Genomic DNA, 17,966 nt, shown 5'->3' with positions numbered 1-17,966 from the left:
GGGATATTATAATTGTCTGTTTTATTTCCATAATAACTAGAGAACTTATCCTTTCATTGAGAGATTTCACCTTAGCTACTAGACTAAAAGATTCTCAGCAAATTCTCACATGTTAATGTTAGTCCAATTGAATTTCGTATGCTTACATGCTATCGAAGAAAAAGTAAGTTAATGATTGGTTTACTTTATGCAAGGAAAGACAATATTGTTGTTGGTGGGGGGGACGATCTTCCTTGCAAACATTCATCCTTCCCCATCATTTATATTGGAGTCCTGCCCTCTGTAATGGCAATAATTATTTAGTGTGCTATGTGATTTGAGACTTAAAAACGGCTTGTTTAAAACAAACCAAACAATTGAGCTTTGACGGGTAACTTAATTGCAATTCATCCAGACCCGCTGTGCTGTCGTACCATCCCCCTTCTGATTCTAATTCCCTAAGCACGCATGAAACGGAGCTCTGGTTGTTGTGATAAGGTTGCTGTCCTTCAAACAGCTTTTGCACAATATAAAACAGCACCAAGGCCAAAGTAGTTAAAAAAAAACAACATCCAGAGTCATTGATGAAGCTGGAGGAGGTAAACAAAGAAACTTTTGAATTTACTTTTAAACAAGCAAATTTTATACGTCAAGTGGGCTAAGATATATTTGACTCTCGCAAAAAGAATAGAAATGATTTACATACTAGAAAATTCTGCAGGCCAAAATGTAGATGCCCTGATCAAAAACTTATCTGTATTCACCCTGAAACGTCCAAATTAAGTTTTATTTGTTTTTCTCCTCTTCTTTCTACAATTAATGTACAAACTCCTAATAGTAAAGCAAATAAAACATATGGAACAAAAGATCATATATATCACAATGATAAAAATCTAAAGTAAAACAAAGAAATCGAGAGACCAAAAAAAAATGGATTGGCAAAAGTTAGCAGCAAACAAAATGCAAGAAAAATGCAAAACCAGTCATTATCACATGCTACCAGCCCGGCCAGAAGCGGCTTTTGGAGATTTGAATTTGGACATGTCGACAAGGTCTCCAAATAACTTGTCTTCAGGTTTTGAGGGCTTTCCTGAAGGCACGTGCACGTAGGAAGGAGTGGAACCAGGATAAGGTGAGTTGCCCAGGACACTGTCATCCCTCACAGAAAGACCAGACATTCTTTGGTCAAGGTACTGAGCACTTTGTTGCTGTCCATAGCCATAGCCATAACCTCCCATTTGGCTGCCATACATTTGCTGAGGATACATGTAAGCCATCTGGCCAGATTGCATCGGTTGAGGATACATGCCCATCGATAGCCCCCCTTGCATCGGTTGTTGCATGCCTACATATTGATTGCTTTGTATAGCCTGATGGTTAATTGCACCAGGCTGCGCACTGCTGATAGGCTGAATATACATACCAACATACTGGTCATTTGGAATAGGCTGTGATGGATAAGTGCCACCTGGCAATGGCTGAGACTGCGTTGCAACCACCTGTGTAATTTGTTGAGAGCTGTGACTGCCTGGCAATTGGTTGCTATCTGAGGGCTGAGCCTCCCATGGAGGAGGAGGAAATGAACCACCAGTTTGAGCACCTACCAAACAACATAACAGGTTAAACATTTTGCATCCTCTTAGTGAAGGCAAGTCTGTTCAATGAAAGCAGATAAGTGGATCAAATCTCTATGTCGAAGGTCTATCAAATTAATTTCTCTGATTATATCAGCCCAAATAATCCAAATCCCAATTAATCGGGCAAAATTACCGTGCTGCATTTTGGGATTTATTCTAGGTAAAACATCAAGAAACTTCAATTCTATGAGAAAGAAGTACCTAGCAGTTCCCTGCAATCAGTTTTGTGATACAGGTACCTAATTGTAAATGCTCAGAAAGTTTGAAAAACAAGTTTTACAAAAAGCCTCACAACCTAAAGTCCTCAAGAAGTACCAACACGAAATTTCTTAGTGACAGCAAGGGAAGCCAGACAACACACTTGACCCTATTTGGTACCTATCCTAGTGCAAGGACACAGCTCCAAAGAAATATTAATATCTGAAAAAGCAGAAAATTCTGGGCACAAAAATGTACCATAAGCTGGTAAAGATGGCTGCTGTTGCTGAGCAACTGCCCCATTCCAGGCAGAGTTAGACCCTTGCGCGTAGAGAGACTGTTCATATTGAGGGAACATTGTGCCAGGGGCACTTCCATTTGGGTATATTGGCGATTGAGGAGTCGGAAAGCTCTGCTGCTGCTGGACTTGAGGGGGTGTAGGATATGTTTGTCCAACAGAACCCATTGGTTGAGCGTTGCTACCTTGTGAAAACATGTCAACAAGTGCTAGGGCATTCTGCTGAGAAACAGGAGTCACTGGCTGCGGTTCCCCGAAGGTTACAGGAACTATTGCCATCGAATTCTCAGCAGTAGGTGAGCTAAAATCATCTCCACTCAAAAGATCCATTTTTGGGCTAGCCTTGGTTGGAGTTGTTGATGGACCATTAGCTGTCGGTGGGGCAGGAAGGAGTAACTGTGTCCCTAAACTGGCATTAGAAGAAGATCTGCAAAAAGACATGCTGATTTCAGTACTTAAAGAGCAATTAAATCAGCATACGAGATCCTGTAGCAAGACACTGCAGTTTCTCGATCTGAAGAATACATTACCGAAGCACCAAGTAGACGTAAAGTAATTTAGCACTAAAAGCTACAATTTCTTGTGCAGAAAAGCAATTGATCGCATATCAATTGTGTCTATAGCATGTTACTATTCCAATATAATCTGCAATATTCAGAAATTGCTCTTGTTGGAAATCAGCCAGTCTCCCTTATGCACCACCAAATATTCATCTCAATAACATGCCCATGCTTGTAGGCATGTACTTAGAGAAGAAGTTCATGTTCTCTTTTATTGATACAAATACTACAAGGTAAAGCTCAATGTTCGTGGCATATTTTTACAGAGAGCTCGAGGAACTTAAGCAATATTTATCTCAATAACATGCCCATGCTTGTAGGCATGTACTTAGAGAAGTAGTTCATATTCTCTTTTATTGATACAAATACTACAAGGTAAAGCTCATTGTCCGTGGCATATTTACAGAGAGCTTGAGGAACATCAGCAATATAGACATGTTCTACTCTATTTCACATTGTTACCTAGAGGCTAATAAGCCTGCGGACATGCTCTCAAACATGACTGCACTACTGAAGAGGATGTGGTCTACTAAGTCTTTTGCACATCTTCCTCATCTAGTTAGAGGGGGAATTGAATACAATATGCCAAGTTCTTCATCTTTTTATTATGCTTAATTCTTGTTTTCTCTATTCATTGTAAGGGAGTACTACTTCAGGTTGATAGGATTTTTTAAGTCATCAAATTGCTCACGTACTTTTGGAGGCATGTTTTTTGCCTTGCCCACCCCCCCCCCCGGGTTTTTAAAAATTATCAATAAAATTTAGGGCTGGCAACCCTCCCCCATGTATGGTTTCTGCCCCAAAAAAAAATAGTAATCAAAAGGTGTCCTCATTGATGTATAGCACAGAAACTAGTGAATTAATCTGTGAATTATCTCCTAGGTGTCTACAAATATTGCATATGCATCTTATCATTCTATTGTACTCGTCTGTCTAGAAGTGCCAAACTCCAATAGATCCAAATACTCGGCCTTTCAAACAAGATTTCAAGCCTCAATTTTTTCTATAATGTTAATCCTGATTAAGCATTTATCTTTCATCAAATGAAAATCCCGTCTCCAACAGAGCCCAAGAATTTACAACAAAGCACAGAAGTAAACTCATTTACCCTTGGTCAGTACGTTTGCTATCTCCAGTATCAATAAGTGGAGAATCAACATCCACAAGGGATTTAACAGGTTCTGGCTTTGGTTTCTCTGTTTGAACTGATGATCCTGAAGAAATTGCTTCATGCTTAGCCAAAACACGTTGCAAATCATCATTCAGTGATAGTCCTTGGCATAACAATGATTCATCTCTGCATTAGGTTGGAAAAAAAGGCATACTAATGTTAAATAGAAGACATTATAAAGTGGAGAAATTGAACAAAAGGAAGCACATTACCAAATAACACGTTTTGGAACCCAATCCCACAAAGTATGAAAAGAAGTACTCTAGAATGTTATGCCACTTCCAAAAATCCACATTATAAGAAAATTCAACCATATTATGAAGGTAGGCTACTAGGATCTGTCACAAAGGAATGCCACAACAGATCCCATAACGAATTTATCAAAATTAAAATTGCTGATGAGAAAGTTTGCGATGACAATAACTGGAAACACGAGCTACTTAATATTTAGTAGCACGAGTGAGATTTTCATTGAACATTTCTGGTCTTCTGAAACCATCATCCACAAGAAGCACTGGGATTTCATACAAAAAAAAACCTCCAAGATGACTCTAAAGGACTTAAGAATAAAATGGGCTGAAAATAACTCCAGCAACACATTCTTGCAACTATAGTAAAACGAGAGTATATTACAATGAAGAAAAGGCCTATATTGACGATCACATCACACTTCCCATAATTTGGGAGGTTTTCTTATGTAATTGAATTTGTGAAATCTGTCAACTACTCTTCGCAATTTGTCCCGATCCTAAAAAAGAGTCAAAAATGGCAAAAAACAAGCAAGCTTCGAAAGAGAGAGAGTGAAAGGAGATTTAACCAACTGCACATGATAGACAGTAGTAGAAGTAAAGTAAGGGCTTACGAAGTCGAGTTAACAAGGTGTACCACTCTTTGCTTGTATGTCCGGCATTGTTCCACCAAGTCAACAATAACCTCCTGCCTCAGTCCCTGGCATTGAAATAGATAAAATTATTGCTAATTTCAAAGATTTTAATCACTCAAAATCTGCAAACATGAAGACAGATCAGGACATCTAAAAGGAACTTATACAGTGCAGGATCCACCATAGGTGACCTCAGCAGCTAAATTGGAATACATATCACCAAGAGCAAAACGAGTGGTGCAGAACAAGTTTTCCCTTTAATTGCTTAAGAAAGAATCATACCTCTTTATTCGCTGGATCCAAAGCATTTAGCATTTCTGCCAGGACATCCATAATTCCACGTGCATTTTGAATTTCTGTCAGACTAGCAAAGCAGATGACTGCTGTTAAAAATAAAATAAATAAATAGGTAACTAGCAACTGCAACACAGATGTGTAGATAATAGACATTTTATTCAGAAGACACAATATTCAGATCTAATCTAGCATTCAACAGCTATCACAATTGAGAGTACTTCAATTGCTAGATCAAAAATATCTAATTCACAAGCACAGTATAGAAAGTCAAACAATGGGCAAGGTTAAGTTACTAGCTCATGCAGCTGAAACAGACAAAAAGACAAGGGTTGTGGATCACATGTTCACAGTTTCAAACATTAGCAAACTGAATGCTCGAAATTGTGCAATACCAAACAAAAACAAGAAATTCCTCTGTTCAATTATGCGTATATGCTAACTTCTTTTTCATTAGCCAAAAGAAGAATTTACTACATACCTTAAGGTAGGAAATTCAGCCTCTGCTGAAGACTCGGCTTCCTGTCTAGATTCTGGGTTGTGAAGATTTTGGGGATAAGATGCCAGAGGCTGTGATTGAAGGGGAGTGAATACAGGTGCCGACCTCTCAGATCTCTGAGGAAAAACTGCTCCAATTCGCTAAAAAGTTAAGGGCTATGGTTAAGAGAAGTTCGTGGAAATTGGCAGCACATTAACAACCAAACATCAAATATGAACTTTAATCATGAAAACACTCTGTTGGCATACCAATAATTCCTGGTATGCAGCAAAGTACTGTGGGTATCTTGCCCTTGGTCCTCCAAATGCTTCTTGCCAAGTATCTATGAGAATCAATATCTTCTCTTTGACATGGAAGTCGGGCTACAGTTGCAAATAGAATGTCATCTCCAACATCAACACGAGGAAACAAAAGAAACAAAGAAGTCACATACATGTGGCCAGTATTTACCTTCTTTTTCACAATTTTCACCATCTCATGAAGCAAATCTTTCTCAGCAACATGCATATGGACAATATCACCACAATTCTTGACAATTGTCTCCAAAAGCTAGAATATGATAATCATATAAGCAAATTAAACTACAACTAATCTTAAAATAATGAAAGCTAAATTAAATTTCTAACGTGTTTGCCATATGTCAAGTAAACCATTATATACAAGTACAGGACAGAAAAGATCATAAAATTTTTTTGCAGATTCCAGGAGTGCTAGAACAAAAGTGATGCACCACCAATTTATAAAGGAAGAAGCACTGTAAAGGACTTCTGATAATGCATAGATCAGAACTTAGCAGATTACCTTTAAATTGTCTTAAAACGAGTATCCTCAAAACAAATATTCATTATGAATCCTGCTTAATAAAACAAGACCTCAAAAACTTTTGCAGCTTCATTTTCAGTTTTAAGCTTTATTCAACAATACTATAATTTTCTTAATTTCAGTCTCACATAACCTCTTACTCAGAAGTGAAATGCCAAATAGATTTTAGCAGCGTATTGTTTAGGCAATCTAAGCCTCTGCCACCTCTAAGGAAAATTACTGCTATTCCTTCTGGATAATTCCAAAACTGAGTTCATTTTGCAAAAATAAGAAATTAAATTATAGATAGTCACTAACTTCTAATCCTTTATAAACTGGAAAGGACAGTAAGAATAAACTAACAGCGTCCCTGTATGTTTACCACTTTCAACTTTAAGCTATCATAACATTGAATTTTTCCAAAATAAATGTGTCTAACCAATCTCTGATATCTAAAGTGAGGAATATTTTTACATACATATTCCACATGCGTTGATTGGAATAGTTTCATTCACATCCTGCATTTCGTTTGAGTTCAACACGGTTAAGTAACTAAACATCACTAGAAGTTTGGAACCAAGACCTATCCCCCTCCTTTAGAGTCACAGATAAGCATTTAACCACAGACACACGAGGCTTATAGTCATGTTTGCTTTTTGCATCTGTTTTTAAGTTATCTAAGCTGTCAAGATCTCATGTCTGAGATGCAATCCTTGAGATGTATTAGCAACTTTTCTTTTCAACCTTTTAACTACCATCCAAATTTTAAATCCAAAAATAATTTTGACAAATTACTTTAAAGAAGTTAAAAGTAACTAGAAGAGGTTCTAAGTCATCTAGTTGATTGGCATCCTTGTCAAGGATGACTCAAGATGAAGGCAATTATGTATCAGCCACAAGAATGAAATGCAGAAAAATAAGTCACGAAATTGTAACACATCAAATATCAAATAATATGCCAGAGACCAAAACCATTATGAGGTAAAGTAAGAGGAATGGAAAAAGGTACATAGAATGCCCGGACTCTGAAGACAAACGTGAAAGGTGAAAAAGAAAAGGAAAGAGAGAAGGAAATAAAAAATAGTTTCAGATGCTCACTGTTAAGGCAAGAAGCTGGACTTTTGGATTCTTACTACCAAGCCGTTTTTTAATGCCTTTTACAACATCCTTTGCTTGCCTGGTGGAATCGAAACCAAATTAGCTACTGGGAAACTCTTAGACAAGAAATTACACTTATGAATATCACTACAGCACTATTGTATTACGCTGACATTCTACAATAGCAAAAAAAAAAAAAGTAAAAACAGATTCTCAAGTTACTTGACAACGGTTCTTCAAAACTGTAAAAACATCAGCTAACACTGCAAACAATGCCATGTAAAAGAATGTCAAGTTGACCACACTTCCAGATAAAAAAATTATGAACAATCATGTTAAATTGCCATCAAGTGTCTCATAAAAAAGTTCAACATTTTGACATGTCAGCGATGCCACTAACTTAAACAAAACATTTGTACAGAAACTGTGATTAAACTGAGTGTCGAGGAAAACAATAAACATGAACAAAAATCTTCTTCATTAAGTAATCCTAGTTTTGAAAAAGCAAGCAGCTCTACAAGAGTAAAGCCATATAGTCTCAAGACCAGAGAACACATTACTTGAAAAAAAAAAAATCTCAATATATAAAGTAGTAATAGAATATTTCTGTAGCTAACCCCAAAATTCATGAGATAAAGAATTTTTTGAGCTCAATGAAGTTAATCATCAGCAAAATCCCTTAACCCTAGTTTAGGAAGACAAGTAAGATTCACAAATAAAAGGAATTGAGGATTCATCACAATAAACACAGACATGAGGAAACCAATGTCAATAGGTAAGCAGGCACACTTTGAATCAAGGGACAGCAAGGGGAAACAAGGGGCAGTGTTAACCAGAGCTGCACAAAGCTTGTAGGGCTACAGCAAAAGAAATTATTTCTCAACAAAGATGATGGATTGCAATTTTCCGGGAAAAGAAATCAACTCTGCATATCTGCAATAAAGGTACTGATTTTTTACTCCAAAGAAATAACAAAAGTTTAATTTATGCTATAGGACTGAATAAAAACAATTAGGACCAAACATAAAAATAAATGCAAGAGATTCATCTAAAGAACTGTTACACATGATGGTACTAACTTCCAAGAACAAAAAAGGTCCAAGTTCAGATAGTGGTGGGAAAAGGTAATTGTAATTCCAGAGCCAGCTTAACCTTTTCCTCTAATCTTGTTGCTATATGCGCCTACATACACCATACTATCACGTATTACTTGAACACGACAAATGTCATAAATCCAATTCAACATGAACTCCAGAAAAACAAAACAGGTTCTGAATAGAATGGTTCTCCTGCATACCTGCCAGGTGAGATTGGTTGACAACAAAACCGAATCCCTTTTCAAATCCAAAACAGAGCCTAAATAACAACAAATGACCAAAAGATCTTCTTTTTCCATTTTCCCAGACAAACGGCAAAATAGAATGCCATCGTCATATATGTACCCCTAACTACCTCAGAGTTCTGAATCCAACACCCTAAGTGCTTCCATCCTTCAGACTGATATCATCACTTCCTAGCTCTAAACCTCCAATTTATTCATTTTAGTTTCTTCTTCAAATAACTTGATTAGTTACACACACGATCTTATTTCGCCTAATTTCTCAGGTAGTCAAATGTCTGCTTTTCTAAATAACCTAAAGTCCAGCAAATTCAATTCTTCCACACAACCAAGTATTCAATCAATTCTCAAAAATAAATAAAACACTCAAAGCCATTAAAAGCACCACTTTTTACGAAAACTTCAAATAACCGCCTTCCATTTCAAACTCATCACAATTCAACCAATACAACAGTAAAACAAAACGCTGAAGAATCCTATATATATATATAATATATGAGAACACACACAAGCAAACCAACAAATCACACAAAGAAGCATAGAGAAGCATACGCAGGATCGTGATTGCACATATCGCAGATCTCGATATTCATAGCCCAATCCGGCCCGATGAGCATGTCGCTCGTCGCTCTGTCCACCATCGCATTCACCATCTTCTTCTTATTCCTCTTCTCCTTCTCTCCTTCCTTGTTCCTTCCTTATATCCACACGTAGTCGCTTCAACCCTAATCTTTACCTCGTCGGCGATCAATCGGAATCCAACCACCGGTAAAAACCCCGGTGAGATCAAAAAATGGAATAATAATTCCAACTCTAATTACTCCTCACTAGAATCAACAATTGAAAAAAAAAATTTTGATATTTTCGGAGTCTCCAAAAAAATTGATCTTTTCGTGATTGCACTTTCTTTCGGGGTCTTATCACATACACACTTTCTCTCTCTCTACGATTAACGATGATATTTGTGTGATCGAACCCCGGAGTTTTGATTTTTCTGTTATTGCGATTTCGGGGAGGCGAATTTAGAAGCTTTTTCGTATTTCTGAAAAAATTAAATAAAAAAAAAGGAATAAGACCCGGCCAATAAGACATGAACGCGTGGAAGGGTACAGGGCTCGAGTTTGTCTTTGCAAGTCGGGTTAAACTCGGGTCAATGCTGTCAGCGTAGCCGACTTTTTTTAAATCGGACGGTCCGCGATGGTCTAAAATTGCTTTTTTTTTTTAGTGGCTTTGTTGTGGGCCACGTCGGCGTTGCAATTTATGGAATAATTTGGAAGCTTTAATTTGATGCTCTTTTTTGGTAAGCAACTCCGTTTGGATTAGCTGTTTTTGGGGTTGTTTTTCAAAAACACCACTGTAGCATTTCGAATCTGAAAAACAAGTCCGTTTGGATTAGTTGTTTTTGGGGTTGTTTTTCAAAAACTATATGAAAAACTTTTACTGTAGATTTTTTTGGATTATTTTTAGAGGTATTTTTGAAACATATTTTTGAGTATTTTTAGAATATTATAATTTTTATATTTTTATATAAATATATATTTATGCATTTATAATACATTTATATTTACAAATATATAAATGTATATTATTATAAATTATAAATTATAAATGTATAAATGTATAAATTATAATTTTTATATAAATATACATTTATGCATTTATAATACATTTATAAATAAATATATTTATATATTCATATAAAAATATATAAATGTATTATATTCTATATAATACATAATATAAATATATTTATAAATGTATAAGTGTATATTACTATAAATGTATAAATTATAAATGAATATTATAAATATATTATAAATTATAAGTGTATATTATTATAAATGTATAAATTAATATATTATAAATATATATTAATATTATGTAGAAATGTATTTATATAATTAATATAAATGTATATATGCATTAATATTATGTATAAATGTAAAGTTAATATTATGTATATTAATATAAATGTATAAATGTATTATATTATATATAATACATAATATAAATGTATATTTAAATGTATAAGTGTATGCTATTAAAAATGTATAAATTATAAATGAATATTATATAAATGTATAAATTAATATATTACAAATATGTTTTAATATTATGTTGAAATGTATTAATATAATTAATATAAATGTATACATGTATTAATATTATGTATAAATGTAAAATTAATATTATGTATATTAATATAAATGTATAAATGTACATTTATACAAATGTATAATATATTATATATTATATTATATATAATTTATATAACATATAATATTTATGTAAATATATTATAAATATATAAAAATATATTTTAAATAAAATAAAATATTTGTGATATGTATATGTAAATATATAATATTAGAAATGTATAATATATATAATATACATTAATATTAATATAATTTATATATAATATACATAATTGAAATATACATATTAATATATATTATAAAACAAAATTGCATAAATATATTTATAAATTTATATATAAATAAATGTATTTATATAAATATATAATATTTATTTCAATTGACATAATATATATAATATTATACATAATTGAAATAAATATATTTATATTAATATAATATATATAATATACATAATTGAATATACATATTAAAATACATAATTGAAATATACATATTAAAATATATAATTAAAATATATTAAAATATAATTGAAATATACATATAAAATACATAATTAAAATATACAAATTGAAATGTACTTATTAAAATATACAAATTAAATATGCATAATTGAAATATATTTGGAGTTGTTTTTGATATATTGTTTGGATTGGTGTTTTTGAAGTTGTTTTTGAAATACACATTTACTGTAGCATTTGGAATGTGAAAAACAGTTTTTCAAAAACAGGCTCAAAAACACCAATCCAAACGTACACAATGTTTTATGGAAGAAAGCAAAGTTCAGAGGATTAAGAGAGCTATGGGTTCTGCTAAAACCATTTTGGGTCTTCTAGCAAAACAGCTATGGAGGGTTCTGCTGAAACCAAATTTATTGGTAAGCAAAGTCATGAGAGGAAAATACATGAAAACTGATCATGCTCTCAACAGGGTGCCACCAGCATCATCATCTTTTATTTATGAAGGGAATGTGGGAAAGGATAGGTGATGGGAAATCAGTAAAAGTCTGGGAAGACAGATGGGTTCCAAACACAAAAGGAAAGAATTTGGAAGCTAGCTCCAGCAAACTGGGAAGGTCGTCTTAATGATCTCCGGTCCAACTTTTGGAGATGGTGGGAGGGATTATTACAGGCAAAGGAAAGAACTGATGGTCAAGATCACATTGACCCGACAATTAATATCCTTTTGGCAGATATGGAAAGATAGGAAGAGAGTGATGCATGGACAAGCAGCAAGGAAGGAACTAAGCTGTGTACAGAAGGCTCAACAGGAATGGTTGGAGTTCAAGGAAGCTGAGGAAGTAAATGACAGAAAATGCATTGCTGAAACAACTCATCAGCATCAAAACAGGAACTGGTGCCCCCCTGAACAAGGGATAATTAGAATTAACACAGATGCTGCTATAGCCTTGTAAACGAACAAAACAGGAAGAGGAACAGTAGCAAGGGACTTCAAAGAGGAATTGGTGAAGGGCTGGGCATTGCAGGAGCAAAAAAGGGGTGAGCCCCTCGTAAACGAATGTCCACATGTATTCAATAGTACTTTTTTTTTTTTGAAAATATTCAATAAGTACTCATTAACACGTTTAATTTTACTCAATGAATCATGTATATATACACTAACAGTTATTGTTCTCTCTTAGCATTTATACATTTTTTTATTAATTTTACTTTTTTAAACGTGTCTGTCTTGACAGATGTCTATTAAGCCCGCGTTAATATATATTTTAGATGTTACATTTTTAGAAATATAACATTAATTAGGAAAAGTAAATAAATATAAAAGTGGGTATATATGATTAAATACAGAAAGTATATAAATGCAAAAAAGGTTGTAATGATTATTAGTACGTGTATATACATTGAATACATGATCCATGCAACTATGCCGAGGAAAAACTGTCAACATGTTAGTAAAGGGCAGTGGAGGTATTGCAGAGACTGAGACAGTGGACCTTGTTTGCGTTGCTCATGAAGAATCAAGAAATGAGGGGTCCTTCAATCATGGGCAAAAAGACAACCATCAAAATTCCAAGACAGCTGTGGATGATTGGATTGAATTCAAAAAGGCTGGAAGGATTGCAAACAATGCTGAGTTGCAGATCACAATTCTGTGGAAGACTGAGTTTCACTTGTTTCCCTTTACATTTTTCTATTGTTATGTAGAACAATTATTTGACAAGTCAATATTCTAGAGTGCTTTTTATTTTTTTATTTTTTTGAAACTTGACTATAATGTGAGAAAAATCATATCATAAGTACGTTAGCCTAGTTTTATTGTATAAAACTAATACTGTCATGTAGACTAGTATATGATACTAGAGGTTAAAACGCTGTAAAGAACCTCCAAATTCCTCACAGTTAAGTAAAATTTGATCATTGAAACTTTAAAGTAATTGAAATTTTTGAAGCCAGGGCGATGGTTTCCATCTTTTCAACAAAACTGGGAGAAAAGAAGGGTGAACATCTACACATGAGCAGAAACAGTGCAGATCAATAATCAATTGGGATTCTCTACAAATGAAGGAATTTTACACCCATTTTCATTCTTACCAATGCCCCAGGCCCATTAGTCAATAATGATGCTAGAACACAGCTCCATATTATAAACTACAGGAAACTTGAAACAAGATTTTGTGATATGTAAATCTAAAAGCTTCCAAAATGTTTATTCAAGAACATGACTGTGAGCGTGTCTTCCTCCTAGCAAACTGCAAACAGGTTAGTAAGGGACAGGGACTCGTACAGAAGCAGGCCCCGATTTCATGTCCTCCAGAATAAGTTTCAGTAGAGCCTGAGATACTGGACCTTCTTTGCCTACAAAGAAAAGTACACAGAAGTCAATAACCAATCACTAATTCCTGGTTGTCTGAGAGTAGGCAATCACCCATCACTGTCTTAATTATCCAACATTTCGCCAAAAATTGCACTAGTTCAATAACAGCGCAGAGTGAACATGAACAGATATCGATCTATGATATGCTCTAGTCTCCATTCACCTAGTGATATGCCGCGGTTAAACGTGTAGAATTTTCATCTGTTGCAGGGACATTGTTCGATTTCAAATTGAGAAAAGGGCCAGTCTGTTTATCCTACGATCTACAACTACAAGTCAAATACAAGCTTCAGAAGCTGCTTCTTAAACTTTAACGAAATTTACAACAGATACTAGTGACTCTTGAAATTGTGATCAAAGCTGTTATTCCCTTAAAATTAATAGTACATAGAATCTTAAAGCTGATAAAATTTAGTGAAAATAACGTGATATTCGAGTACTAAATCATTTTCTGAAAACATAAATCACAATAGGGGAAGGGAAGCATATGTTTTTGAAGTACAAGACTGCTTTATGGCTTTTTCTCCATATATGGTGAAGAATCTTAAGCTTTGACAAGACATAGGAACTTGGTAGGAAATATACTATTATTTGCCAGTTTATCCATCAGAAGAGAAAGATATTACTCCTATCCTGACTCAGCAATAAGTTGGTTAGGGAATAACCTAAATATAACCAGTATTACTAATCTACAATGAACCATAAGATTCTCATACTAATTGCATCACATATGCTAAACCTTACCATCACCAATGACCTGTTCATCCCATTGCACCACAGAACGGATGAGAACTCCACTGCCTATCAGCATCATTTCAACTGCATTCTTCCCTTCCTCCACAGTTACTTTATCTACCCGTATGTTCTGGAGTATTCCCTCCCTTACAAGACTTTCCGCAAGCACCAGAGCCCTTCTAGCTGTGCAGCCACTGAGAATTTTGTCAAATTCAGGCATCAGGAGTTCCTTTTCTTTTGTTACAAAGGCCACATTCATGTTAGGACCTTCAGCTATAAAGCCATCAAAATCCAGCCATATTGCTGCATATGCACCATTTTCCTCAGCTTCCATTTTTGAAAGCGCATTAGGAAGATAATTCACACTCTTCATGACAGCAAACTGAGGAGGTTTAATTGGAATTGATGAAGTAACTACTCTAATACCACTATAATCAGGAGGCGACTGGTTTTGAATAACTATAGCATAAAGAGCAGACTGATGACAGCCTGACGAAGATAACTGAAAATCACCAGGTCCTGCTGAAAGCCAGTATCTTAGTGAGCCTTTTCTGCACTTGGAAGCACTTACAGTTTGTATGAGTATTCTTCTAATGCTGTCCCTGTCAAATGGTAGCTTAATCTTGGCCGTGGTAGCTGACCTTATGAAACGGTCAAGGTGTTGGTCCAATTCATAAAGATATCTGGGATATGAAGGAAATGAAAAAGTTACCTCACACTAAGTAATCACTAAGCCAAGTTGCTTTCCTCTAGTTGCATTATAAACAACAAAGAAAGAGAAAGGAACAACCAAAAATTTGTTTGTTCATAAAAGAAGGCTTTAGTACCCGAGGACTTGTTTGTTCATAAAGAAGTTAAGACAAAATAAGGACAAATTCTATAAGCAATGTACAAATTAAGTTTAAAACTGTCACTTTAGATTTTACCATAGAAAACATTTGTCAACAGAAAAATCTGAAGCAAGAGAAATTACCATTGCAGACAATCAGGAGCAATATTACAAAAATAGAAGTTGATATGATGCATATGCATGGAAATTTTTATGCATAAAGCAACTAGTGCCAAAACCAAACGCATACTTTAACAATAACCGCAAATTTCTTTGAACCTCTGCCAGATGATGATGTCTAGTGAGAAATCCATCTTGCTAAAAGTAATCACATAAAAGAATCTTCCAAAAATGTGCCACACGGCAAAACTCAAAAGGAACTTATGACTGCAGAGACGAGTTTAGGTTTCTAACCCGTCCATAATGGCTGCAGTGTCAAAAACTCCATGCCCTCTGTGGACCATGTGGTCATCCAGGGGGATTACCATTGCAGATGGATCTGTTGTTATTCCACCAAAAACACTGGAGTACATAGCTAAATACTGCTCTTTGCTTTTATAAGTTTCTCGGCTTGTCCTTAACCTCTCAATTGCCTTCACCACGGACAAATAATATCATCAATAGCTATCAGCACCATCATCCACAACCAGTTCTATTAACAGCTTCGATTTCCTAAAGCCTTCGATACATATTTAACTAAAATCAAAACTGAAATAATTGAGATGGCAAGACTGGCAACAGGATTAAGCTAATTAGACAAGTCTCTCACATTTAAAGCACATATGAATAGAATTAACAACAAAAAGCAACCTATTCTGCCACCTTCGCATCCTGCCTGTCTATCTTATCTTTCGTAGACCGCATATAACAAAATTAGGTAATTCACATATTAAGACAGATGAAAAGTTGAAAACAAACCTCTGAGCAAGAAAGAATTGGTACTTCAGATAATACGGTAGATCCTGTCTATGCAAAATGAAAAAGTTAGTGAGCAGAATTTTCTTTGGTTATTCTTTTGCAGGGAATACGGCAACAAAAACCAACAAAAGTAGGAAAAAAACCTATTCAAGATAGTGAATTCAAGCTGGTTAAACATTTTTTTTTTGGGGAAAAGCTGATTAAACTTACCGATGGAAGACTCGGTCTGATACGAATTCTTGATAGCAAGAGATGGCTTTAGCTGAATATGAACAAGCCCAGGTGGAAAAGAGCAGAACCCATGTCTTGAAAATACGATATGTTTCGGAAAACCAAGTGAATTTGAGGATTGATCACCCAACTTTAAAGAAATTAGTGAAGATTCTGAGATGGGTCTGGTCAGAGATGAGAAAGAAGCCATTCAAGAAAGCTGATTATCAGTGGAAAAGAATATCAGAGCACTAGAATTGTGTTCAAGGAAAAATCTTCAATCATCAATATAATGTAGATTGATGGAATTAATAATTTGTCAAGTGGTTCCATGGTTTGGTGCCGGATCGAATTCGTGATAAACAAATCTGCCCAAAGAGAACAGACAAGCCCGTCCAGTTCAGTTCGTTTATGAATTAATTATTTCTTGATTGAAAACAGACAATATAAAAGGTGAAGGCCGTTTAATTTAAGCGGCTCATAGAAGGCGTTATCTGAAGTGGTATTATTACCACGCACCCAACTGATGTAGTATTGAAGACGTGAAACGAAACCAGATTAACAACAACGCCTACAAGATATGCACTATTATAGGTTGGCCTTTTCTTTGGTTAAATCATGAGATGAACTTATTTAAGAAGGTCATTTGTTGGTCATCACTTCACTATATGTGAATTCACTGCTATAAATATGTTGTTTGCATAGTTCAGTTTCTAAAACCAAAAAAACTACTTATATCATAAACATATTTTCTAATAAATTTTTTATTTTCTAATCACAATTTTACTAACATGCATCACGTCACAAACAGAGTACTGAAGTGTTACTTCAGAATTTTTTTTCTAAATAATCATCAATCCGAACGCACTCATAGTCCTCCCAATAGTTCGCCATATCACATAAACTCCTATTTTGGCAATTAATATGAACAAAATATTAAATATCTCACTTAAATTATGAAGAGGGTTAATTTTTAAAATTTAAAAATACAGAAAATAAATAGCAAGTTAACTAAATGTCCTTATCTCTCATATTTCTACCATCTAGGTTTGTGGTCGTAGAGCACACTAGATCCCACAATGCTTTGACCTAGTAATACCACTTGATTTTTGCATCCTATCATTTAGAAATGCATAAATCATAACTAAATCCCTCATTTCTGAATATAGTAGATTGACCTAAGCTACAAATAGTAGAGTTTTGGCCTAATCAAGTTAAGGATCGAGCTAAATCTTGACTCAATTTTATCAAACCTAAACTTGAACTTGAGTTCGACGAGCTTTTAATATAAAATTCAAATTCAATCTCAACCTCAAATTTGAGTCTACTCGAGTTTTAAAAAATAAAATTTTTTATTTTATTTTTTAAAAATAAATAAAATAGTAAAAATATTAGGAATATATATATAATTTTACTATTTAAATTATATATATATATTTATTCAAGCTGGTCTACGAGTTAATAAGTTGAGTTTTTCTATGCGATTTCATTCATTTACAACCTTACTTTAACCATTTGACTGC

At 34.4% G+C, this 17,966-nt stretch overlaps 2 protein-coding genes across 9 annotated transcripts; both read right to left on the bottom strand.

The window, feature by feature from the left end:
- Window positions 1-835: 835 nt before the first annotated feature.
- On the bottom strand, window positions 836-9,804 carry LOC113703792 (TOM1-like protein 9). 4 transcript variants are annotated; one of them, XM_072061302.1, is made up of 10 exons: window positions 9,310-9,803; window positions 7,419-8,351; window positions 5,970-6,068; window positions 5,768-5,881; window positions 5,502-5,659; window positions 5,009-5,090; window positions 4,706-4,791; window positions 3,781-3,969; window positions 2,073-2,539; window positions 836-1,579 (listed from the first exon to the last, which is right to left on the bottom strand). In XM_072061302.1, exons 3-10 carry the CDS (start codon window positions 6,024-6,026, stop codon window positions 969-971), a joined length of 1,764 nt encoding a protein of 587 aa, XP_071917403.1. In that variant the 5' UTR covers window positions 6,027-6,068; window positions 7,419-8,351; window positions 9,310-9,803; the 3' UTR covers window positions 836-968. The 4 variants fall into 4 exon arrangements, with proteins under 4 accessions (XP_071917403.1, XP_027081074.1, XP_071917402.1 ...); XM_027225273.2 differs by having other exon boundaries at window positions 7,419-7,497; XM_072061301.1 differs by lacking the exon at window positions 5,970-6,068 and having other exon boundaries at window positions 7,419-7,497; window positions 9,310-9,804.
- A 3,585-nt stretch (window positions 9,805-13,389) lies between these two features.
- LOC113705066 (D-amino-acid transaminase, chloroplastic) lies at window positions 13,390-16,859 on the bottom strand. 5 transcript variants are annotated; one of them, XM_027226941.2, is made up of 5 exons: window positions 16,444-16,859; window positions 16,234-16,277; window positions 15,730-15,908; window positions 14,496-15,169; window positions 13,390-13,732 (listed from the first exon to the last, which is right to left on the bottom strand). In XM_027226941.2, the coding sequence occupies exons 1-5, from the start codon at window positions 16,652-16,654 to the stop codon at window positions 13,638-13,640; spliced, it is 1,203 nt and encodes a 400-aa protein (XP_027082742.1). In that variant the 5' UTR covers window positions 16,655-16,859; the 3' UTR covers window positions 13,390-13,637. The 5 variants fall into 5 exon arrangements, with proteins under 5 accessions (XP_027082742.1, XP_071917974.1, XP_027082744.1 ...); XM_072061873.1 differs by having other exon boundaries at window positions 15,730-16,011; window positions 16,234-16,281; window positions 16,444-16,584; XM_027226943.2 differs by having other exon boundaries at window positions 15,730-15,994; window positions 16,234-16,281; window positions 16,444-16,584.
- Window positions 16,860-17,966: the final 1,107 nt, after the last annotated feature.

This window comes from Coffea arabica, chromosome 8e (assembly GCF_036785885.1).
Source record: "Coffea arabica cultivar ET-39 chromosome 8e, Coffea Arabica ET-39 HiFi, whole genome shotgun sequence".
NCBI classification, from domain to species: Eukaryota; Viridiplantae; Streptophyta; class Magnoliopsida; order Gentianales; family Rubiaceae; genus Coffea; species Coffea arabica.
Note: the sequence above shows the minus strand (reverse complement) of the source record. Positions and strands in the feature narration are given on the sequence as shown.

Coding starts and splice junctions, on each gene's coding strand:
- LOC113703792 (XM_027225273.2), bottom strand. CDS start 9,410: ATGGTGAATGCGATGGTGGACAGAGCGACGAGCGACATGCTCATCGGG. Junction 7,498..9,309: donor ATGTGCAATCACGATCCTGC/GTATGCTTCTCT, acceptor CGATTCCACCAG/GCAAGCAAAGGATGTTGTAA. Junction 6,069..7,418: donor TCCAGCTTCTTGCCTTAACA/GTGAGCATCTGA, acceptor ATCATATTCTAG/CTTTTGGAGACAATTGTCAA.
- LOC113705066 (XM_027226941.2), bottom strand. CDS start 16,654: ATGGCTTCTTTCTCATCTCTGACCAGACCCATCTCAGAATCTTCACTA. Junction 16,278..16,443: donor TCAGACCGAGTCTTCCATCG/GTAAGTTTAATC, acceptor TTGCATAGACAG/GATCTACCGTATTATCTGAA. Junction 13,733..14,495: donor TGAACAGGTCATTGGTGATG/GTAAGGTTTAGC, acceptor TTTTCTTTGTAG/GCAAAGAAGGTCCAGTATCT.